Below are 26,549 nucleotides of genomic sequence, written 5' to 3' on the forward strand. Positions count from 1 at the left end.
CCAGAGAACCAAAAGTTGGCTAAATTTGTTTTGGTTAGAAGGAAATCTCATGTTTCGCAATACATAGTAACAACTATATTATGTATTATTAATCTACTGCAGCACATTATAAGGATATTAGGTGTTTTTCCTTATTTTAAATTCACACTATTAATGATACTCATTAGTGGCGTAACAATATAGGGTGTGATGGCTCCGGGCCGCCGGAGGGCACAGCTCTGGTCTCAAAAAAGCAGAGCGACGGCCTTTTCTGAGTTGTGCATGCACAATTGGCGCACGCTCAATGATCTCATGCTCTCGCCCAGCAGACAAGAAAAGCATCATTAAAAAGCTATCCAGATATTTATATGGTGCCCACAGAAACATGTATTGAAAAATTAGGAACATTTAAAAATCTTGCCATTATTTACATAAGGATTTTCATCATTACTACCTCAGGTCAGTTGGTCGTGGGAGAAGCTTTTTTTTGCCGATAAAGTACACTTCAAAGTCTTCAGTCTTTAGCCGTTGAGAAAAATCAATATATCCAGACACTTCTTGTCCATGTGAATTTTTATCTCGGATAAAGATAATGGACTAAAACAGAAAATAAAAGACAATTGTAGGTGAGAAAAAAAACAAGTTGTGCATGCTATGAAAACATTCAGATGCTTCATAAATTTGTATATATAAACTGAAACCAAGATCTACTTATTTCACAAATTTCACAAAACTGCATATTATACCCCTATATCTTTTGTATTACTTTAAAGGTTGAAACTCTGTTTTCTTTCACCAAACTTCTCACCCATCTATTCATAGGTGCTTTTAATTATAGCAGTATATAGTCTCCTCTTTCCTATCAGTATTATTTGTAGTATGTATGTACTAAGAGCAGTAAGTCACTTGTCACAAAAGTAAATTCATACATTAGTTTAGGTCATACAAATTAAAGTATGTCAACCAAACTCACCGTTTAATATTATATATATATATATATATATATATATATATATATATATATATATATATATATATATATATATAAATATGTTGTACAAATAAACCTAACTAACCAGAACTGTACCATTCACTTGGGAATAAAATGTAAGTAAACAAAGGCATACTAAAATGCAGTAGGGTGGTCTTTTATCTATAATGTTCTCAGGAAAAAACCAGATTGAATATGTGACCTCACCCGGTTTCCAAATGCAAAAATTAGATGTTGGACAATCCAGATGTACTTTATATGGGAAATTCCGCTTTTATGTACATAACATATCAATATAATAAAAACAATGAAATGTAACAATGTGCAGGTAAAATAATGACAAATGGCAAAGTCCCATCACAGTCAAGAGTTACTGAAGACAAAAACGAGGCTCGAACAAGCAGTAACCACCTGAGCCATCAATCCTGAAAATGGTTACATAGGAGTGGCGGATCCAGGTGGGGGCGATCAGGGCAGCACACGCATACCCTTCAATTGCAGTTAAGACACCGGTCAAAATGGAGGTGGGGTGGGCCCAACCGGGACTGGGGGCCGGGCCAACTAGGGCCACCCATTCAGAATGAAGGAAGGGTGTGACTATGCTAAATCGCCCCCCCCAAAAAAAAATAAAGTCTAGAGCCGCCCTCGTTGCATAGAGGGCAGAGATTTACTTCTCTGGAATCTGTAAGCACAGGATCTTTGGCCTCCCAAGCTCTACCTATCTACTCACCACACCATTTCAAACATTATAACAATGGATACATAGTAACATGATAAAAAAAAAAAAAGAAACAGAATTATTCAATATGCCAAACACATACACCCAGTGCCCAAATATTATACTCACATTCAGAGCTTACACATATTACGGAAGGACTCAGAACACTCACATTGAGACTGCCTCAAATTCCCCAGACATTTTACCAGCAAATAGTGTCTGTGCCACCACATTATTCCATAATCCGGTGCCCTAGACATCATGTTAGCTTGCAGTGCCAACATATGATATTAACCTCCAATGGCCTGAATAATGCCAGCATCCAGTGAGAACACTTTATATTACCACCCATTACCATATACATACCAGTCTCTATAGCCCCATGTGTATCAGCCACCAGCAACCAATATACCAGAAGTGCCCCACATTATAACTGGCTCTAATATCATCATATTTAAATCAGTGATCAATGTTACACCAGCATCATCTGTCTCCATATTATAACTAAAATTTAATACCTCCATATTCACCAACCAAAGCCTCCACTCAGATCTGTGTAAATAATGACCTGCTTACAATATGAAGAGAGTGTGATCATTCACACAGATCTACCTTCCAGCTTGAGCATTTATTATGTTAGCATTGTCATAGTAGTAAGAGACACTCTATAACTATGAACCAAAAGGGGTGAGAGATAAGCAACATTCAGTGTTGTGCTTGATTTAAAAGCAAGACAGAGATCCATTCAAATGGAACACAGTGGTAAATATTATTTACTACACACCTCTTCCAGCTAATAGTGACATATTACATCAGTGCACTATCAATATAATGAGGGCTGTGGAATGATGTCTGGTAGCAGCAGTGTGGGGCATAGAAGATGGGGGACCATAGACACTGTGGACTGCCTACGAGTAATTGTGCCTCTTTTAACAAATCTAGACCTGTTAAAGTGTCCACACACAGACACGTTCCAAAAGTGGAAAGTGGTACCCATGGACATGGCAGTCAATTAGGCACATTTGTGTAAATTACATAATATACTGTATAAAATAATAAAGCAAAATAGGCATTGTAAAGGGGTAACTACAGCCATATAAAAATGTATAGCCTCCCCTATCCCCTGCGGCAGTAGAGAGAAGGTACGGAGCAGCCACAACATAGGCTTGGAGGTTGTAATGACAACCAGCATTAAGACATCCTCAGGCATTCTTTCAATTACAATGCCGGGGCATATCTTTCCCTTGGTGGTAGCCACCACTGATCTGATATCTGTATTGTAATAGCCAATGCAGACCTGGGAGCTGTATTATGGTAGCCACCATTGATCTTGTATTGTTGTAGTCAGTAGAAATGCGAGTTATGTAATATTGTAGCCATATATTAGAAATCTGGGGTTTGTAACCACCAGATGGTTGGTGTCTATAATGCTGTCGCTTCCAGAGATCTGGGATCTACATTGTATATTGGTTGAAAAAGGCTATCTGTATTGCATGTCAATCACTAGAATGCTCTGTGTACTGTATATGAAACTAATAGGCTGCAAGGTCATAAAGGTGTTATGCCTTCAGCATTGATGTTTCTACATATGCATTTATTCCTGTGTAAACTCCACGTAGTGGGCAGCTAGTGTCAGCTTAACTGAACTCTCAGGGCCTCCGTAGTTAGTTTCCAATGCACCATAGGTAATGCCCAGAGATCACCATTTTAGATATTGCATGCTAAGAAGTAAGAGGTACAGTATATCTCCCTGCTTAGCACAGCATCGATGATAAGAGTCCTGCCTAGTTATGCAGTTTTTCTATATTTTTCATGTTTGCATTGCATTGCCTCCTCTGCCTCTGACCGCCACCTCACTACTTCACTGATCACCTTCTCTCACTGTCGTCTTCAGGACTTTGCCCGGGCTGCTCCCCTGCTGTGGAACGATCTTCTTAGTTCCATCAGGTTAGCATCTACTCTCAAAGGCTTCAAGCGTGCCCTTAAGACTCATTTCTTTATTCAAGTCTATCAGTCCTCCTAACTTTCTTGTCCTGGCTCTCTCCCCTAGTTAGTACCACCCTTTATGTGTCTCCCCCTTCCCTTTAGGTTGTTAGCTCTCATGAGCAGGGACCTCTTTCATTCTGTGCTCCTTCTCCTGTTCCTTCACCCTCTGCAGTGTCGGACTGGGACATGAAGGGCCCACCTGGGGAAATGCAGCGGTAGGGGCCCACTACAATGGGGTGTGGCCAACTGTAAGAGGGGTTGTGGTCAGTCATTAAAGGGGATGGGGTCAGGCCATGGAGGACAACGTATAGCACCTTAGTATGGTCCATAAAGAAAAAGAGGACATTTGCAGTGAGGAGCCGCGAAGGAAAAGACAGAAGAGAAGAAAGAAGTCAATAGGAAAGTAAGTGAAGGGGAGCAAATGCAGCATGGAGGGCACTGTGTGAAACAGGGGAGACAGGGAAAGGGGAGGGATGAATTGAATACAATCAATCATCATCAGCTATTTGTGTGCTGTCCATTCTTTGTGGTTAGTGTTCTCTCCCCTCATAGTGTACACAGAAAACAAATGCTATACTACAGTACTAGAGATCAACCATTCATCATATGAAAATCACAATATAAGGGTATAGACTAAAAATTAATATATCCATGAAGCACTATGGAGACCACAAAATTATTAGCATAAAAATATATGCACATTTAAAATATTACATAAATCTAATTACACTCTAGACACTGGCAAATAAAAACAGGACTCTAAAAAATGATCTACCCACAAAATGTACACTCAATAATAATCCAATGCCACTACAAAGGACAAAAGCAAAACATTAATATTAAAGCATATAGCAGATGCAATCCTATAAGGACCTAACTGTCTGAATGTGTTTTATTCTGATTAAGATATGCTTCTATAGGGAATAGAGTCCCACAATTGATTGAAAACAAATAAACATGGTACATGATATAAACAGTGAATTTGGTTACTAGTTTATTAGGAATCCATTCATTGGTCAGCTGCAATAGGATCCTTTTATAGAGGCACTGAAGACGTATATTGCAATGAAGCCATTCTAATTTATCTCCCTCCCTCCGAGGTCACACAGTGGAGAGCTCTAGAGAAGTTTGCACGATTTATTACTTACTGATTACACGGACTCACACTGCAGTTAGGATGGCAACTTTATGACTACAGGACGCCTGCAACTACAGCAGAAGGAGTAATCTGAGATCTGTGTCACTGTGAAGCATTTCTGCCTCTCTCTGTCTCAGGAGCAGGAAGTGTTCTCACGTGCTGGCTGTAGGCAGGGATTAGTTTGACAGTCTCCGTTTCATATGTAGACTGACCGCAACTCGGTAATTCTCTGCTCTGCCTCACCAACAAAGAGGGCGGGGTTATCAGGCAACAGGGCCTCCCGGGGGATACCCCGGCTCCCCGGCAGGCCAGTCCGACACTGACCCTCTGTACCTCTTGGCCTGCTTCGCTAGCCCTGTTTTCCCTGTTTTATTAATCTTCGGCCTTCTTCTTGCTGATTTCTACTATCCCTTTCACTATCTGTCAGATATAATCTAATTTGCTTTACCCTGTCACCTGTGTTTGTATATCATGTTGTGTCTTGGTTCTGTTTTCTGTATATGTAATGTACGGCGCTGCGGACCCTTTGTGGCGCCTTATAAGTCAAAGATAATAATAATAATAATAATAATAATAATAAATCATTATATCTGTACATATTGTGATTGTATTCTATAATTTCTGCATTACAGTTTCACCACTTGATCTACCATGTTCTTTACTATTTCAATAAACAGCATTCTTCTAAGACTCATTTTTGCTTGCTTGAGGTTCCACACAAAGATGAGCATTAATTTATACTGCACTACCAGTAAAAAATGCACAGCCGCGATGTGCTGAGAAACAATTGAATCTGCCCCTATATGTCTTTAGTTACTTATAGGTTATTTAATGCTTGAATCAAATAAAATAATTCTTCACATTTGTTTTACTTGGAAGAGTGAGAGTTCGAAGCTGCATCGCTCTACCGCCAGCCTCTCTATGGTTGCAATCTTTTCTGTAAATAATACCACCCTCCTCCAATAGCATTGACACATAAGGCAAACCCACTGACAAGTGCTTTTGCAAAACTGTTGGAAAAGCGCAGTTTTACAAAGCACCACAATACAAATCGCCGTCCCAACTTTTAACATGATAACAATTACAAACTGTCAGATTTATGACGATGCCAGAAAAAAAGGTAGTTTTGAGAGACAAGACTGGCCAAACTGTATGCTGTCTGAGCCATCCTGCCATCTAGAACACAAAAGGAAACACCACCAACCCAGTAATCATGGAGGCAATCATCAAATACTGATTAAGGGGACTATGTGCGACTGTTTAAAACATCCCATAAAAATTCAAACGCATTAATAGAAATTTATGTGCAGATTAATAAAAACACATTTAAGTGCTGATACACACCTGTTAATTTGTTACTGTTAATTAAAGGCATTAATTGGGTGGCAAAATAGCAGTATGTATGGCCACCTCAAGAAAGGTGATTCAAGGAGTAAAATAATTATAATTAAAAAAATATAAAATTAAAATATACCAACATATAAATTTAAATGTAAAAGTCTTACATATAATCTCTGCATCTCTCTAACAATAGCCTGCTCCAAAAGCTTTATCTATATACTTAATATTTTTTATTTTTATAAAATAAGCTTACCTTAGACTGTGCAATATAAAATGTAGCAGAGGCAGCCACTGAAATAAACGGTAAGTATATACAATGCACACTTGCTGATAGGCAGCTGATAAACTGACTACTCTGTGCCAAACACTAACTTATATACCCAGGCTGAGTGACATCACAACAGCTGTTTATGACGTAAGCTAATCACATGATCACCCTAGTCAAAGCAGTTAAAGTTCACCTTGCCTTGTAAGGTTGTAACTGGATGGAGGAAAGTTATATTTCTGATTAGTGGATAATCGCTAAAACAATAACTTGTTTTCTTAGCAAGAACTACTGCACAGCCAAATATATTTTCCAAGGATTTAGTACTAGTACATGGATGTTCTTCACGGGGAAAAAAATAATTCAGTTTATTTTAACCTGTTCAAACATTACATATTTAATCTTTTCATTATATGTAAGGAACATTGAATGAGTGAGATAATCAAAGTATACTAGTATCATATTTTTCATAAGGCACGTTATGAGTTGGAATTAAGCAACAGGTAGCAGGCCCCACCAGATAAGGAGGCTCTGAAAGAGTGTCTGTCTCAGGATCACACACACTTCTGAATAAGATGCATCTATATATTAGGCATTTGTGGCAGCACCAATCACAAAGTCTTTCCGTAACCTATGTCAGGCGCATCATTATATATAGCCAGCATTACCTCTGAAAAGCTTCAACCTGCCCCTGTCCTGCCAGGTCCATTCATTAGCATTGCAGCTACATTACATGAAGTCTTGGTTGTGTATTCACATTACTTTATTGATTATGATTTGATTATTAAAGGGAAAACAACAGATGTTTTTAGTTAATTTAATTTGTATTTGTATTTAATTGCATTTTATATGAATCATTTCACATTTATTACTGACACTGTCATGACAATATTCTCTCTTGTGTATATGGCATTTTATTATATTATTAAATTGTGTACAAATAGGGTAATGTGACTTTAGCATTTACTTCTAACAGTGTCAAGCCCAAGGCCTGATTATCCAAAAAGTTGACTAGGCTACAGCTTAGTGCGCGAAGGGTTTTGTGGGTGGGTGAAACATTTTTGGTGGTGCAAAATTATGACAGGGAGAAGTATAACCTGAAATTAATTTTAAAATATAGTGTGAAAATAACAAGTCATCCTTTGGTGGGCACTTGAGGATAAATGAGTAGGAGAGACAAGAATGGTGACTGGCGCAGGCATGACAACCCCTTTCAACTATTATGATCCCATTAATTGATAATATATAAACACACTACATAACCGGCATTTAAAAATTAACTGTTTATTCGTATCAAAAATAGATGTATATATCGTTGTATGCTAAGCTAAATTATACTGTTTAAGCCTCACAGTTTGGAACATATTTATTGGAAGTGTTTAATAGCTTCTAACTTAATATTGGTAGAGCGTTGTTATAAAGTGAATGTTGTGACAGTATGTTGAAATGAATGGACTGTTGCGACTTCACATTTTAGAGACACATTTGCTAATTGTATCTACTCATTCCTAGAACAATATAGATAGCAGACTCTAATATAGGTAATTTTAAATTGGTGTATCTGGCTTAATTTAGCTGTTGGATCCTCACTATTTATTCTAGGATTAATATTGCTAATCATGTATAGCAGATTGAATTTGATTAACAATGTAAAATGCTCTGGCTGTAGTGATCTCACACTCACAGCTTTATTTTGTGACTGCATCCACTCATTCCTAATAGGGCATTTAGATCAGCATTTGGATGTGAGAGTATTCTATTGGCATAGAATACAAAGAGTATGATTTTTTTAATATAGGATCTGTGGAGATAATAGTTCCTAGTGTGAAAAGCCCTAGATGTCTAGCGCAATTGTAAAGCAATACGGAATTTGCTGGCGCTATATAAATAATGATGATGATCATGATTAAATGCTACTGAATGCATCTTAACGATGCGTCCAACTCAACGCAGGCATGTAAACACACTTTTTACATGCATCTTTTCTCTATATATGTACTGAGAATATATGCATCCACCTCTAAATGAGCCCTAAGGTGGTGTCTCATACAAGTACTTCTGTATTGTGATACCATATGTATTTTGGTCCACATTACCTTGCAATGTCTCTACTGCTCAGTAAAGAAAAAGAAGACTTAGTTTAAGAAAAACCTATTCTCATTCCTACTGAGATTACACTTTTTTTTTTCTGTTTGACAACATAACATTTTTATCTCCTGCTGAGGGTCAGATTAAGAGGTGCTATTTATCTAGTCACACCAGTTCATCAGAACAAAAGAAGGATAAACAGTACTTAGCATTCCCTTTCCCTCTCCCACCTGTGATAGCACCAAATGCTGCAACAGAATTGACAGCAAGGAGTGAATGAACTACAGCTGCATTCCTACAGCTATGTCGTGTGATATTAGTGGAGCAGACGTGTACACATCAGCACAATGTTAAACAAAAAACTAACATTCGATACACAACTACAAATTCCAAAAGAAACTAAAATATACAGAGCGGTCAACATTGTTTTGCAATTAGCAATCAGACACTTTTGTTTTATCCACAAAGTATTGTACATCAAACCCTAAAGAGTGATAATATGGACCAAAAGAAGCTCAGTGGAATGAAATTCCATCAGAGGGATTACACTTGTATATATTTAATACCCAAACCATATAAAGTCTATTTTAAAGACTGCCTCCACTCAACGTTTCTTTATAGGAATTACATAAAAAAAAAAAAGTTCAGACACAGGCATTAATAATTTACTTACATAATCCATCCCTATGTCTTACTTTGACAACTGCCATTGACAGCTCTGTCCACTTATAGGTCCAAAAGGATGGATCCGTTGCTATGCTGGCATGTGCATACTGTAACAAATGTCTTTCTTTATCGTAGGGAACACCCCCTCTACCAACACAATATGCAAGGGTGTCTGGCTGCATTGTGTAGCAGTAGATAAACACTGGCACAAGTGTTTTAAATAAGAATGAACATCCTGTAACAACAAGACAAAGCACTACTGTGTAACATCTCTTTCGCAAGCATATTCACTGATAATATAGCCAGCAATAATAAAAACTTTTTATTCTTTATTCTCAATTATTGGCGCTGCTGTTTCATGATCTGTGGTGTCAGGGTCGTACATGATGTACAGTTGCACATGGTGAATTGTTGATCCTTATATGCACCTTCCTTCTGTTGGTGTAATATAAATGCAACCAGCTACGGACAAAGTCGAGTGCCATTGACAGTATCTAGTCCACCGCAATAAAAAATGGTATTTTAAGATGCCAATGGAAATATAAAACGATAGCGTTATTTTAATGCATCATTATTTTACAATACAATCACTACTGATTATGTTACATTTTTAAAAAATGTAACATAATCAACAATCATAATCAATCATTCCAAAACAGCTATTGATTTCTGATATTTAATTTAAACGTAGGTCTCTAAATGTTAAAAAGTGTCAAAATATGCAATTGTTATTATTCATACAGGAAAAGAAACAGTAAAATGCTATTTGTTGTTACAACTCCTTAAATTAGTTGTCCTTACAAGTTAGGAGTTAAGTAGAATACAGCTCTATTTGTTTCAGTCATTTTTAAGAATAGATGTTAAAGATTCCCCCCAATGGCTCTTCACTGTGTTAACTATGACAGCTTTACTGTGCGTTGATGATTATCTTTTCTGGGAAACAGAATTGAAGCTTGTCCTTTCAAACAAAGCACTACTAAACTTGAGACACTGAAGAATGACAAATTACAAAGAGGAGTTCAGGAAAACAAAGCCAGTCAGTTTAGCAATTAATCCCTACCACAGGCCGTTGTTGTCCCAACAATATAACAGGTGCTCCTTCCAGGCCCATCTGTAGGTTTTTACAGAGGCAACCCTTCAGCAAATTACAAGGGTCATTTATTTTATTACACTTGGCAGAAGGACTAGTTCAATTAGAAAAAAAATGTGTCACTAAATCATTGACACCTAGTTTAAATCATGGGTTGCGTCATTGTTTGACCTTATCAAAGCTACTTTATCTGTTTTTGCACGACCCATAAAATATAGACAGTATTAATACTGCATTTTGTACACAGACTGATGACAGGAAATGTCTAGTGACTCAGTTTATCATTAATGTTCCTATCTACTAATACAAAACTGTGCCTCACATTTGAGTAAAGGAATACTATAGCGCTTAGTGCTCACTAAATGATCACTGACCATCGCATTCCAACAGCATAACAGGAGCACCAGATGTGGGACACTGGTCATGCACACTACCCAGAATGATTACTTATTCCATCCTTTTCTGGAATCTCATTTATATAACAAACATGTTACCTACTGTTTCTTTGATAACTATTATTCACATTAGCAACAGCAGCTATTTACATAGCGCCACTAATTCTACAGTGTTGTACAGAAAACTCAGTCACATCAGTCCCTGCCCCATTGGAGCTTAAATTCCCTAACACACACACACACACACACACACACACACAAAGAGACACTAGGGTCAATTTGATAGCAGCCAATTAACCTACTAGTATGTTTTTGGAATGTTTTTGGAATGTGGGAGGAAACCCAGAGTAAACCCACACAAACACGGGGAGAACATACAAACTTCACACAGATAATGCCATGGTCAGGAATCAAACTCACAACATATAGGGTCTGTATAAAACACATCAAATATGCTCTTCTGATGAATAATCTATTAATTTGCTGGTTGGTTGTTTGCATGTACTAAAAGCCATGATGAGTTACTAGGGTGCTATATATGTTTTTTTATTTGTGTATAACAACCCCCCTCAATTTTTTTTTTAAAAGGGCAGACTAGATGGACCCATAGCCTCTTTTCTGTCGCAAAATTGTATGTTTCTATGTAAGATGGGTCCATGATGAGTTTCACCAATAATCTGGAATTAATTTATTTTAAATCTAGTAAAATTGAGCTTCTCCTTAGACCTGTTTTGCAGTTATGTTGACTGCTTTCGTTTGGGCTTTCAGTTCCACTTCCAGTTTAAAAGAAAATGTAAAAATGTTACAAAAAAAACATTTAAAAACCTTAGACATTAAAAAAATGCATTGTTGAAATAATAAGACATTTTTTATGATTTTCATCTGTTATCGCCAGTCTGAGAGGCAGTGTTATCACCGGCAGTAACCCTTTGTTGTATAGGGCGAAGGGAGCAAATATTGCCCTTTGATAAATCAGCCCATAAGTTTCAGCTACCTGTCGCTTGTACAACTGGGTAGAGACAGGAAAGTAAAACAAGGACTCTGCAGACCAGGACCAGGATGGGGAGAGGGGCAGCACTAAGCAGAAAGGAGAGGGGGAAGAAACTGTTCTGAATAGGGTACATGAAGGAAGCAGAATGAAAGCACTGGAGTCAGCATAGAATAAAGGGAAGTGGAGAGGACACAAGATTAATTGCGATAGTAGCTTCTTTTATGTCCCCTTTCCCCCATGTAGGCTTTATTATTAGGAAGTCTATAGATGGGCCCATTTTTTCCCTTGGACAAAATGGTCATGTATGCGTTGGTTTAAAAACTTTCCTACACTACAATAAATTTATCTATAATGAGGGATGGGATCTTCCTTAATGATAGATATCTGAACTATTTGGATCTAGTCCATAGCCCTACACTGAATTTGGACAACTGTCTGAAAGTGCTGTTCTAAAGAGCCTTAGAAGAATATCATATCGTATTGTAAATATTTTGAGAGGAAAACCCTTTTTAAGAAAAAAGTATACTAGAATCCCTGTCTTCTCCAGTACTTGTAAGGAAAAATGGGAATAGACAACTTTTACCAAAAAAGAGACTACACCACATATTGCTGCTTATCCCACTACACACACAAACACTGGGTGTTTAAAAGACTTATATCTAATTTATCAAATAGTTATAGTGAAATAAATGTATAGACAAGCTCTGGTGCGAATGGAGGAAAATATGGAATGGAAGAAAATTTCAGGTATGAAAGGTTTTATAAATAAAATGTAATCATTTTGAGAGAATTTAATGAAATTAGAAAATAGGAAATGCAATGGTAGACAAGCCTGAACAGTTGAATGTAAATTTCACGCATACCAGTAAATTTATATTGAAATTTCATTGTGTAATGTACTGTTACTGCAAATAAATCCTGAATATGCACTCTTATAGCAAGAGAACATGTGCATCACAAAAGACAAATCCTCCTCTAGAACCAGCAGAAAAGAACACTCAGTTAAGATAAATAGTGATAGACAGTTATGGTTGCCAGCAGGTGACTGTTTTAAGATTTCTACAGTGACTTCTTCATGTTTCATGTCTCCGGCGTCTGCTGTCCCTCCTTGTTCCAACCGTGGCACTCCACCGGTAGATGCACTGAAATGCCAGTAGTCAATGATTACTTTATTATTGGATGCTGATAATGCCACACACTTTATCCACCAGTTTGGTGGTATTCACTAACGTGACTACCACTACACCGACAAGGACGTACCTGACTTCAGAAGCCACAAGTTGGCAATCACGAAAAGATGGTAAAGAGCAAAGCTTTGAAATCACTACTTCCCAGAATCGCGATTAATGCACAAGCCAGCACACAACAAGTCATGTGACTTTGTGGGACTGTACTATTATTAGGGGTGTTAAATGACTCATGCAGGGAGCCGCAGAATATAAAATATTTTACAGCAACCCCTCTACTTTACCCCTTCTACTCCCACACATGTCCTCATTTGGATTTATTTTGTCTGACAACACACATTAGAATGGAATGCCAATTTAGAAAAAAATTACTATATTGGCTGACCAGTGATGCACATGTGTGGCAAACATTAAGTCCACTGAATTTAGTTACATAATAGAGCTATGTCTGATAAAGTCACATGATGTAGCAGTAAAATATAAATGTTTAACAACTCTGATCACTTTCATCAACTTTGCAGTAAGGATTCATGGGTTTAGTGGAGATATAAAACATATACATCTGTAAGCCACTAAATAGCCTTCCGTATCTAGTACTCCTGCGAAGGATTCATAATGGCTACAAAATGAGCATTACCTACCACTCAGCATACCATGTGACAGGATCCGTTTAATTTGCGAGTTTTTGGACAGATCTAGCAGTTTTGCCTAGATTTCCACTAAAGCACATGGGTTTGCAGAGCAAGATAGGTAGATAGTGTGTCCTTTGGAAGCAGTCTTAGCTATGGGACACAATTTTCACCTTGTTGTGAAAACGAAATTTGCTTAATGTGAAAAAAGCTTCAAGAATACAAAAGTATAACAAAGGTAGCTCTGATGTTTTCTCGCTATTATGATAAATATAAGCCATGAATGAGGATAAGCCAAGCAGTATTTTAGGAGAAAATCTAATTTAACGAAAAAAATGGTTCTAAAGTGATAGGATGTTGAATTTTGATGTGACATATATCCTTTTGCACAGTGGTTTCTTCAAATAATTTTTACCTCCTTGCAAACCTAGGCATACCTCTGATTTGCTGAGGCATCTCCTGAGAGTGGAGAATAGGGGGTAAATGTATCAATGTCCGGATTCTTCAACTCCGGCGAGATCGGCTTCTTCAGCGCTTAAATTTAAAGCGGCGCTGCCTTGTAAAGGGAAGTTTCCCTTTACAAGGCAGCGCCGCTTTAGATTTAAGCGCTGAAGACGCCGATCTCGCCGGAGTTGAAGAATCCGGACATTGATACATTTACCCCTAGGTGTGCACCTTTAAACACTAAAGGACCTGAATCATAAAAGAGAGTAAAGCATAACAAATGAGTAACTTTACAACTGGGCAAAACCATGTTGCATTGGAGGGGGAGATAAATTTAAAATGTGGGGACAGATTTATAGTTGGGGAAGGGCATGACCTAGATCAACTTTAAATTTCAATGTAAAAATAAAGCTATCAAGTATTTGTGTGCTACATAAAAAAAGCAGCCAGTACTTAACTTATGTGCAAAATAATAAACTACTTTGCACCCCTTGCATTGTAAAATGTTTTTTTTTCAGAAGCAAACTTACTAATTGTTATGCTTTAGTCTTCTTAATAACTCAGGCCCTAAAGTGTTTTGCAGTGCACATTCACGGTGCTTTATAAGTGTAATCTAAAGTCTAGTGCCTCATCACAAGATGTGTATGAAAATTATCTGCTCAATTTCATTTGGATCATTCTCATGCTTTATGCATTTTTTAGTCACACAACTGGCGAAGATGTGTCAATTTGTCGATATTTCCAACAATATTGCAGCATGTGGGGCCCAGTGCCATACCCACCAGAATAGCCCATGCGATCGCTATGAGGCCTGGCAATGTTGGTCCATCCAATCTGGAGTCCCCTGCTTTTCTTTTCTGAGCATGCACAGGACTAAAGAAGTGAAATGGGGAGAGAATGGATGGCAAGGGTTTTAGGGGATCTCCCTATTTATCATAGCCCCTGGGCCATAAGGACAATTGCTAGTGGAAGCCTTTAATGGAGGCCTCTGGCGAAGCTTCCCCAAGCAAAGCATAAGAAAGCCTATTTAAAATTCTCCTATTACCATAGAAACAATTGAAAAAATACTTTATCACTAAAACAATTTTTTGAACATTGATCCGCTGCCCCAGTGACATTTTATTGATAAATTTGGTGGCTGATAAACAGCTATAGAATTGATAAATAGAACCCTGAATATTTCAGTGATGGTAATGGGGAGACCCATCAAAGAAATCAGCTGTATTAGTCCTTCAATATATAAACTATGCATATTTGGTATTGTTATCTTCAGACCCAATTTACTGTATTTTTCCGTAATTTAATGGACTTGCACCAATTGTGGAAAATTAACAAAAAGAAAAATCTTGAAAACCTAATTTTTTTACTTTGCCTATTTTTCACATAGAAAAAAGATATTTAACCCTATAACCTGCCAAATGAAAGAAGTATCTCTCTAGGGAAAATAAATATATAATCCACTTTGGTAAACAAAAACAAAACAAAGTTAAATCCTATAAAGAGACAAACAAAGTTAGAACATTAACCTGGACACAAAAGGGAAGAGAAGGAGAGAGTGGGTAATGTACAAAGTAAACCATAACAGATTACTAAGCTCTCAAAGGGGAAACAACACAGAAAGCCGGAGGACAAGAGAATGGAACAGTGGTAAACCCATATCTAATAATTAGCCATATATTTCATACATTAATGTTCTATTAACAAATGATATTGTCTAATCCATAAGTACTTATGAAATATTAATGAGACATATTATACTGGCAGCAAATAGTGCTTCAAAAGTCTATTATCGCTTTGGTAGTGGGATTTTAGAAATTCAAACCTTTTACGCACACAAAATAACCTCCTGATTCTGACGTGTAGATGTTAATGTGCCAAATATACATATCATAGCAATCATTTTCTGAAAACAACAGTTTTTTACGACCAACACCGCAGTGAATTAGAAAATGTGCAGCAGCCACACAGACTGTTCATACCTCACCTATCACATTCAATGCTTCACCTGCTCATATGGTGTGCACCTGTGATTTGTTGGCACACCATACAAGAACTGCACAAAGCACAATGCCAAGTAACCCTCTAGTGACTGTGGAGACAATATATTTTTAGAGGTCATGTTCCATATTACATTCCATTATGGTAACACTATCACACCTCCCAGGTGAAAAGGTGAGCTCCACGGCCACTGCATGCTGCTCATATGTCTCAGGTATCAAAAACACCTGTACTAAACCATTTGCTTCAAGCTGAACCTAAAAATAAAAAGCCCCTACTTTTTTCTCAGTAATGCCTTTGGGCAGACAGCCCACCGATTAATCATAGGCTGCAGAATTAAAACTGCTCCCAGAAGATGTACAAGTTTGTGTACTTGAAAGTCTATTTAAGCCAACAATGAAGAAGTCCACATGTAGCTTTCTGATTTGATTATTCCCTGAAACATGACTTTCTATAAAGTAAGTAAAGCAGCAGAGGGATGTTTCTGCTCTCACTAACAATGCTTTCAGCTTGTATTATGTGCGTGATATATTGTGATCACAACACCATAACAATGTAATATTAAAAACTACTTTAGTTAACTGTGAGGTGCTCATTAAGGAATTAAGATTGCATGGGTATGAATAAAGCAGTGTAAAGTGTTTTAAATATTTTTACAATTATTTATTTATTTGACTTTAAACTGCGCCAGTCCTGTGAAATCAGGACCAGCACTGAGGACTTTTGGTAGGTGGGGGGTTTTGGTCATTATTGCTGCAGGATTATTGTCCAAGAAAATAAAGGAAGCACAAAGGTGTTAACGTGATATTTCTTGCCATCGTTTTGAAAAAGGTGTTGCCCGATTCTTCAGTTGGTGTGAAATAGTCTGTCTAATATTCTGTCAAATGTCAAAATTTGTCCAAATATGACAAATCTTGATTTCCCCTCACTACTTCCTACTTATATCATACATTACCTAGTCACACCATTATCACAACAATTAGTCAACTAGTGGGTTGTTTGGCCCTGTCACATACAGTTGTGGTAAAAAATATTGGCACCCTTGCACTTTTTTCAAATAACTCACACTTTCCTCTAAACATAAGTGGAAATTAACAATAGTATTTGATCTCCACAATTCTTTCTCTGCTAATATTACACTCCCGCTTTCAGGACTTCGCCCGGGCTGCTCCTCACCTGTGAAACCTCAAATGCCATATCAGTTTAGCCTCTACTCTCCAAGGCATTAAGTATGCCATTAAAACTCATTTCTTTATTGAAGCTTATCAGCCCTCCTCCTAACTCCTTTGCCTTTGCTACCACTTCCACTCCCCACTCTGTGTCACCCTATTTGGCCTTCCCCTTCCCTTTAGGGGGTAAGCTCTTATGAGCAGGAGGCTCTTTCCTCATGTACTCCTTCCACTATTGCATGACCCTCTGTACCTCTGAATACCTAGCCCTGTTTTCTTGAGCCCAGGCCTACTTCATGTTGCACATTACCATCACTTTCACTCACTGTCCCATAAATAACTTGATGTGCACTACCAAGATATCTGTATAATTTGTAAAGTAGTAGATGTCTGGTGTATGTTTAATTATGTTTATTCTAATAATGTATTATCTAGCGTATTATGAATTGTTGTTGTCTGTGTATCATATAATATTGTTAATTTCCTGTACAGTGCTGCAGACCTTTTGTGGCGCTTTGTAAATAAAAGATAATAATAAAAATAATAATAATAATAATAGTAATAATAAAACAATTAACATTTTGTTAAACTACTATAACTACAATCAGCTGCTTCCAATAGCCATGGATAAGCTTCCTGTACCACTCTACTAGCAGTTTGCATTCTTCTTGTGCAAACTGCTTCAGTTTCCCCAGAGTTGAAAGGTGCCTTCACTAAACTGTTTACCACAGGTGTTCTATGGGACTTAGATCTGGATTCATAGCTGGCTACTAGCAACCACAGCAACTCAAAAACATCACTGAACCTTCTCCATGTATGACGGTAGTGAAAGTGTTCTTTTGTTTGGAAGCTTTATTTTGGTTTTTGTAAACATAGGGATAATGTGCTTTAACAAAAAGCTCTAATTTGGTCACAACTGTCCACAGGGCATTCTCACAGAAGGAATTTGACTTGTTCACATGTGTTGGCAAACTTCAGTAGGGCTCTCATATGTTTCTCAGCAGTGGGCCCCTCCTGGGCCTTCTACCATATAACCCCCTTTCATTGAGTTGGTGAGTGATGGTGCAAGCTCAATCTGTCATGTCTTTGGTCTGGAGCTTATCCTGAATCTGTTTGGCAGTTGATCAAGGAACTTCAAACAATCCTGCACTGCAATCTTTGATCAAGTTTTCTCTAGCAGCCATGTGCAGGCAGGTTGGCTACAGTGCCATGGGCCTGAAACTTCCTAATAACATTACATACGGTTGAAACCTTGTGATTGTCCATGCTTGGTTACAATCTTCTTTCTGACTTCCTAAGACAATTCTCTGGCTTTCTTTCCTTTCTCTGTACTCATTGTAGTACACAATGACACAAAAGGAGAATGAGCCCTTCTCTCTATTCAAGCTTGGTTAATGAGTGTTTTTTATATTGCAGGCACCTGCTACTCACCCCAGGTGAGTTCAGGTCCAAAAGGAAGGAGAATCACTGGCTGACTGGAAATCTAATTATTTCAAACTACTTGTAAAAGTTGAACATAAGTTTGTCCATTTAAGGATTTCTGTGTGGAGTAAGCTACGACTTAGTAAATGTTTATACCAAAATGTTTTTAAAATGAACAATTCTCTGTAAGAAATTGGGCATTATAAGAAAAAATTGCAATGCTGCCAATATTTCCAGTCATAACTTTAAGTGGTGTGATATATCTTTCTAAAAGCTCTTTCAATTGATTTACCGGCACATTGACCACTCCCCTCCTATCTATTGGGGTCTATAAAGGCTCTGTTCTGTGTCCACCTCTTTTTACGTCTTCTCTCAGTGAACTAATCCACTTCTTCTGCCCCCCAATAACAGCTTTATGCATACGACACCCAAATCTACCTCTCCTCCCCTGACCTCTCTCCTTTTCTTCTATCACATCTGTGCAAACACAACCAAAAGCTCAATATGTCCAAAAGTGAGCTCCTCATCTTCCCTTCTGCCAGTGTCACTAACCTATCTGATGTCCCCCACCATTGACAGTATCATGCTCTCTAAAGCCCCTTGGCCCCCTCCATACCTATTGTACCACCTTGCAAATCCCTAAGCTGACTTCTCATAACCTCCAAAATCCAATTCAAACTACCTGTCCTCAACTTCAAAGTCTTTATCTCCCACTCATACATCTTTGACCTCATCAACAGTCTCCCTCACAACCACTTAGATCTGCCTCTGACCTGTGCTTTGCCTCCTTCTCCTGTGCTGCTTCCTACTTATGTAACTCCCTACTAACCTGTTCAGGCTCCCTTGAATTTTCAATATTTCAAGCAATCTCTCAAAACCCATCTCTCTTTACTACAGTCTATCCTAACCCCATATGAAACTACTCCTTCTGGGTACTACCAAATACAGTCCCAATATCCACGCAGAGTCCTAGTGGCTTCTATTGTTTCATTGTTGTCCTCTAGACTATAAGCAGGTCATCTCTAACCTTTATCTCATCTCCATCTTCTCTGTCAGTCTCTTATGTACTTGTTCTGTTTTAATGGATGATATGTTTTATGCACAAATTGTTCTATGTATGATTTGTTATACTGACTGTTTAATGTTGTATAATTTTTTGACACCTTACAAATAAACAATAATGATAATGATGATGATGAATTGAGTTCAAGAATAGCACCAAATTACAAAACAAGCTGTATTCTGCTACTCCCTTAATGTTGATTCTTCTTATTATGCATGATTATTATTTATATGTCTCTTAATATTGAGAAGTGTTTTATACATTTGAGTCATTAGTACTTGGAAAGCTTTCACAAAAGATTACTAATATTTTGCTTTTAAACCTACCATACAAGCTTAGAGATAAGCGAGTCCCTATTCAATTAATCGGCTGTCGATTTAAGCATCGTGATTTTTTTGTACTGTTTACTAACTCATGCCATCAAAGTTATTTGTTATAGTAGCAATGGTTTTATGATTAATAAGTTACTGGTTGTGGATCCTGAACATTAATATAAATATTATTATTGTACAGATGTCTCATATATACTACACTTTAAATAAAACTTTTCAAACAACTAAATGGTACTCATCTGATGTCATGGCCTGGCAATAGCATCCTTTTGCCTAATGAGATTTCATCACTAATAAAATGCTATACTTTTTACAGAAGTGACAGGTAGAAATTATATCAATATAAATAAATAAATGAATTACTACAAATACTACTACTATAAAAATACAGTTAGAAATGTAAAATATGGTACTGTACCTGTAAACTGTATCTAATTTAAAGGTATATTTCCAAACTTTAAAGATTTGTCCCTGGAAATCTTTGTACATGTTTTTCTATATTCACCAACTGCACACTAGAATTCTTTTTTTGATGCAAATATTACAAATCTATTTTTATTCCAAAGGCTTTTACATTAATATTTATTGATGGTGAGTATTTAAAATGCAAGCTACCACATTATGTTCAATTTCAGTGGACCTTATATGATGGGAATTCTAGTGCTTCAACGTCCACTGAGACGGTATCATGCTTGAGGTGCTTAGATGCACCTGGAAACTATTTGAAAATGTTGTCAACTATGCAATACTTGATTCACAGCTGACACTAATTTAACAATTATTTTGGCAAAATTGCCAGTTGCCAAAAAATACCAGCAGCTTTAAAAGGAGTACATCTTTGGTCTGCTTATGTAAAAAATTAAGTAAAGGACAATAGCGTTGGCGTCAAAGGACAAACAAAACAACTTAAAGGCTGCACCGGGGCTGCAGCCGCCAGTTGGACAGCCTTGACCTAGGTAATGAAAACAGTTCTTACTCACTGTGTAAAGTGCATAAGTTCACTACTCTGAACCTTTTGATAGGAATCTGTGCAAGAAACAAACCAAGCAAGCTTTTCAAAATGCTTGCTGCACATGCTGGAAAGTATTTAATGTCGTGCCTGTCTCTTCCCAGCTGGGATGTGACCCACAGCAGGGTCTAATTGGAGAGGGATGCAGAGAAAGAATCTCCATAGAATGAGCATGTCGCAGGTCAAAACACAGCTGACAAGATGCAGTAATAAAATAGAACCAAGAAAACAAACAGCAAAATCAGATCAAATATGTTTTAGTCAATTCTTAAATATTATATTAATGCTAGGAACTGTTTAGGAACTGAATTTTTCCAGATGGAGAAAATCTCAGTTACATATTGTAAAATACATAAATGTAGCCAAGGATCCAAAAAAAAAGTGGACAATAACAAAAAAAGAAGATCTCCCAGGCTGCGAATAACTCACTGCTAACTAGTTACAGGTGCGAGCAATACCAGCACATGAAAAATATTAAAATGCAATAGCTTTAGAGTGATGACATATGTGTTCATAATACAATCATCACAGAGTGCAGTCAGGCACCTGTTTAATATTTGTTTTTCTGTTTTCATTGACCAGCAGTTATAAAAGAAGAAGGTTTATAGTGGAAGGCCATCTAAAGAAAAGAAAACCCCCACTACCTACACACAATGGGGGCATTTAGAAAAGCAGACTAAAAAATGCACTGGCAGCTTTGATATATGTCTCCTAAAAAGCACCTTGCGCTTATCCTACAACAGGCCTGGCCTGGTGTACGACAAATTCACTATTAGCAGCAGATATGTTGTCGTAAGTGCTACTTTTGTTTAGTAAGTGTGACAACATGGGTCATGCCTATAGAACCGATCCCCCTTTTCGTACACATTTGCTTGGGACGAGGAAATTGAAAAGTATGAAAAAGCATCATTATTTGAACTCCTTTCCTATAAAGAGCGGGCTCATTGTACACACAGGTGTTCATAGTGAACACAGGATATACAATGAATGTGGCTTATTAACTCCCAGGGCCTTAAATGTTTTGGAAAAGTATCACTGTATACTGACAGCATATTTGTCAACCCAATTTTTACAGCTGTTAAACCTGCAAGTGAACCTAGCTATGGCAGGACATACACTAGGTGAACTGCTTGCACTTGTGTGTATGCACCCTAGTGTGTATTCTGCAGTATAATTTACTTTAAGGTACTAACGGGTTAGAATTTTGTGAACAATACAGCAATAATAATAATGTAATTGATATAACATCTGATATCCCAAGGCGTATCAACAGAAACAGCTATGCAGAAACTGTAAAGTGACGTAAAAGTGACGTATTACACAATCTGGCTGTGCCAGAACCTTGCTTTTTTTGCTTAGTTAGTTGTATACCAATTTTCAAATATATTCTAAGATACTTCTGCAGAATGACGCAAGGCTGTCCCCACTGCAGGGGTCTGGAGGGGAGCAGCTTAACTAAAGTTTAATTATGTGCAAAAAGGCTAAAGAGATAAGTGCTAAACAGCGAGTTTAGGAATACAACCCCAGGGTCTTATTAGTTAATATACTTGTCTGGTTTGTGCAAATACTTTGTAGACTTTTTGAAAAAGAGTGTGTAAATATTTGTTCAGACAATGAATTAATGAAAGTTTTCCTGAGCTGTGTCACTGTGTACTTGAGTTGATGCTAAAACTGAATGAGTGTCTAATTCTTACACCTTATACATATATGCTACTACAAAATAGTGCAGGTATGAAATATGTTATGTTATTTCCAATGAATGAGTAATATCAGTTACAAATAGCTACTAAATCTAATATATAATTTGATACAATATCTAAAATACAATTTGATACAATATAATACATTCACAAAACATATCTGTAAAACATTTAATACATGATTAATAACACATTTTTGACCAAAGGAGCCACGCACCAGGCCCAAAAACAATCACACCAGACAAATTGTGAATGGACAGGAGTAAATATCCTTCTAGCTGTTGAACACCGCAGCCTATATGTGCACTATTAAAAGAAAACATTATGACCATTGTAATTTATATGTTCTACTGCAACCTTTTGGAAACTGTTCATGTGAACATTTGCCTCTTTCCGCATTAGGGCATGGAATTTTGCATATTTCTCCCGTGAAATTCAGCCATAAGTTTTCTGTGCAGTGACCTTCTCCCCCTCAACCATACCACAGTGCAGACTTAATTTACACCGGTGACTGTCATTTATTTTATGTATGGAATGCAATATTTTCAAATACATTGTGGAACGGCATGGAATGATGAAGCAAAAGCGGAACTCCTAGATTATATCACCAGAACTTCACACTTCTGCAAAGCGGCACAAAATGGGATTTGTGTGAAATCCCACACATCTCTACCTCTCAATTACCAAATGACTGGAATTGGGACAGTTTGACCCTTACATTGCCACCATTCAAAGAATAAACTTTTTTTTAATGATTCTCAATGGTGAAAAGAGCAGAGGTAGTGCAGGTGTACAAGTGATGCCACATTATTTGTTAAACAGGCATTCCCAAAACACATGAAGACATGCCAGTGAAATTTGTTGAATCATACAATCGGCTGGGATTACTGTTGGTGATAGCAATTTTATTGTTGGTGGTAACACTTTGTTGTATAGGGCTAAGCAAGAAAAATCTCTGTCGAAAACACCCATTTTTCCCAGTGATAGCATTTTTCACCCCTTGATTAATTGGCTTGATAGTGTTACTCACATTACAGCTCCACTCCACTCTCCTTCTTTTATCCTTACAGTTCTGACCCCTGCTCATCTTTTTTTAGGGGGAGGGGGAAATTGGACTGAGGACTTGAAACAGAATAAACTAGCCATATCTCCAAGCTCAATCATATACCATGCACTGCAATAGCTATTTACTAACAGTTATACGGGATAATGCTTGTTCTCTATGCCACTCAGTGGTGCAAGTAAGGTGGTACGCTATAAGAAATTGCAGGGACACCATACCATCTTCTCAGATTCATGAGACATGTTAAGGGGCAAAGTGGACGGCCATGAAGATGTCAATGAGACATAGCAGGGGGCAATGAGGATGACAATGATATGAGAGAAAACAATGAGCATTGCAATGAATAAGAGATACAAGGGTGGGCAATGGCAACTGTGAGAGGGGGCACTGAAGATGGCAATGAGAGATATGAGAGAGAACAATATGAATGACACTAAGAGTTATGAGAGGGGAGAATTATGTGACAATGAGAGATATAAGAGAAGTAAATGAGGATGGCAACAAGAGATATGAGAGAGAACAATGAGGATGGCAATGAGCGATACAAAAGTGGCCAATGGGCAATATGAGAGAAAAGGAGGATTGCAATGAATGAGAGATACAAGCGTGGACAATGGCAACTGTGAGAGGGGGCAATGAAGATGGGCAGCACGGTGGCTAAGTGGTTAGCACTTCTGCCTTGCAGCACTGGGGTCATGAGTTCAATTCCCGAGCCTTATCTGTGAGGAGTTTGTATGTTCTCCTGTGTTTGCGTGGGTTTCCTCAGGGTGCTCCGGTTTCCTCCCACACTCCAAAAACATACCGGTAAGTTAATTGGCTGCTAACAAATTGACCCTAGTCTGCGTGTCTGTCTGTGTGTGTTAGGCAATTTAGACTGTAAGTGTCACTCACCGGACTGTTAGTGCCTCTAGTTTGGGACATGGGTCTCTCTCGCCCCTGCCGGCCCCTGTCCTGAGCCGTGGCCGTCCACCATCTTGACTAAGATTGCGCATGTGCAGAAACCCTGAACTGTTAATACCTCACCTCTAGTCTCATTGGTTAATTAATCACCTCTCAGTACTTAAAGCACCTGTTGCCCCATTACCTTTGCCTGTTCTTGGTTCTCATTCCTTGAGACTCTGAGGTGTTTCCTGTTTCTGCTCGTGTTACCTGCCAGACAAGTCTACTTCTGGACAAGTCTCCTCTCCACATCGGTAGTAGAACTTACCCGCTGCAGACTACTCTCGCTACCTCCGTTACCTGCCTGCTTCTGGACAAGACTCATCTCCACATCAGTAGTAGAACTTACCCGCTGCAGACTACTCTCGCTACCTCCGTTACCTGCCTGCACCTGGACAAGTCTCCTCTCCACATCGGTAGTAGAACTTACCCGCTGCAGACTACTCTCGCTACCTCCGTTACCTGCCTGCTTCTGGACAAGTCTCCTCTCCACATCGGTAGTAGAACTTACCCGCTGCAGACTACTCTCGCTACCTCCGTTACCTGCCTGCTCCTGGACAAGTCTTCCCTTCACATCAGTGGTACAACTTGCCTATTGCAGACCACCCACGTTACTCCGTTCCACGCCTGCACCTGGACAAGACTTCCCGTCACATCAGTGGTACAACTTGCCAATTGCAGACCACTCACGCTATTCCGTTACACACCTGCACTGGACAAGTCTTCTCTACATATCCGTGGTGAAACTTACCAGCAGTAGACCATTCATGTTTCCTTGTGATATAGCTACTACTCTGTATGGTACCTATTAGCTAGACTAAAGTCTACAAGTGCCTCTGTATTGTAGCTGCAAGTCGCTGACTCTTCTACTATATTGTTGATTGGTCTTTGCCTAACGTTATCCAGTTATTAAGTACTGGCCTGCTATATGCTACCTGTGTGCTAAGGCACTTGGACTCTTTCCTTATTTTATCCTGTTTAATAAACTGCTGTACCATCACAGTTCCACGGTGCCAAGACTCAGCATTTATACTATTGACATTCCTTTCCTCTATTCTATTGTATGGTTCCACTGATTCACCACACTATCCAGAGGTCCGTACCTCTGGTAAGTGTAGCTACACCTGGTGAATTCTGGGTAAAACTCCTAGTGCCTGTGACAGTAAGCCCCAATGGGACAGGGACTGATGTGACTGAGTTCTCTGTACAGCGCTGCAGAATTAGTGGTGCTATATAAATAAATGGTGATGATGATGAATGATAGATATGAGAGAGAACAATGAGAATGGCACTGAGAGATTTGAGAGGGGGAAATTATGTGACATGAGAGATGTGAGAGGGGGCAAACAGGATGGCAATGACGGATATAAAAAAGGGGATTGAGGATGGCAATGGAAGATATGACAGTGGGCAGTGAGTTATATGAAATGATGGAATATTTGTCTAAGGGATACGGTGGACTCTGGCTGTAATATAAGGAGGGTTTTGTGGATATGGGGAGAAATGTAACAAGAAGGCAAAAGACATTTTAAAAGATGTGGTACAAAATTCCAGTATGGCACATAGATGAACAAGGGAGATTGTTAGGTATAGACCCACTAGGAATTTAAATCTACATAAAATGATTTTTTTTTTGATTTTTTTTTTATACGTTTGTATTGCTTTGTTATATATTTTGGCTCCCTTCTTATTGTCACAAAATCTGAACAGGTACAATTTACTGAAAAGATCTGAAAATTAGGTCACACCAGCTTGATTCATAGGGCAGAACAATCTTTATTCTCAATATATAGAGGGCTGAACTGCTCATTTTGAGAGAGATCATCTGAACAACCACCAGTAATTGCAGAATTGCGTTGAAGTTTGTATTGGATACACAGTTGTCAGGAGTATGCATTAATCTCTCTTACATGGAGACATGGAGTTTTAAATAAATGTTTTCATTT

General features: G+C 38.1%; 1 protein-coding gene across 1 annotated transcript in view; it reads right to left on the minus strand.

The window, feature by feature from the left end:
* Positions 1–26,549, minus strand: part of CFAP299 (cilia and flagella associated protein 299) — a 490,745-nt gene that overhangs the window by 78,552 nt on the left and 385,644 nt on the right. The window contains exon 4 of the mRNA XM_075204555.1: positions 434–576. Coding sequence (XP_075060656.1) covers positions 434–576 — 143 coding nt within the window. The remainder of the gene's footprint in view (positions 1–433; positions 577–26,549) is intronic.

This window comes from Mixophyes fleayi, chromosome 1 (genome assembly GCF_038048845.1).
Source record: "Mixophyes fleayi isolate aMixFle1 chromosome 1, aMixFle1.hap1, whole genome shotgun sequence".
Lineage (NCBI taxonomy): Eukaryota > Metazoa > Chordata > Amphibia > Anura > Limnodynastidae > Mixophyes > Mixophyes fleayi.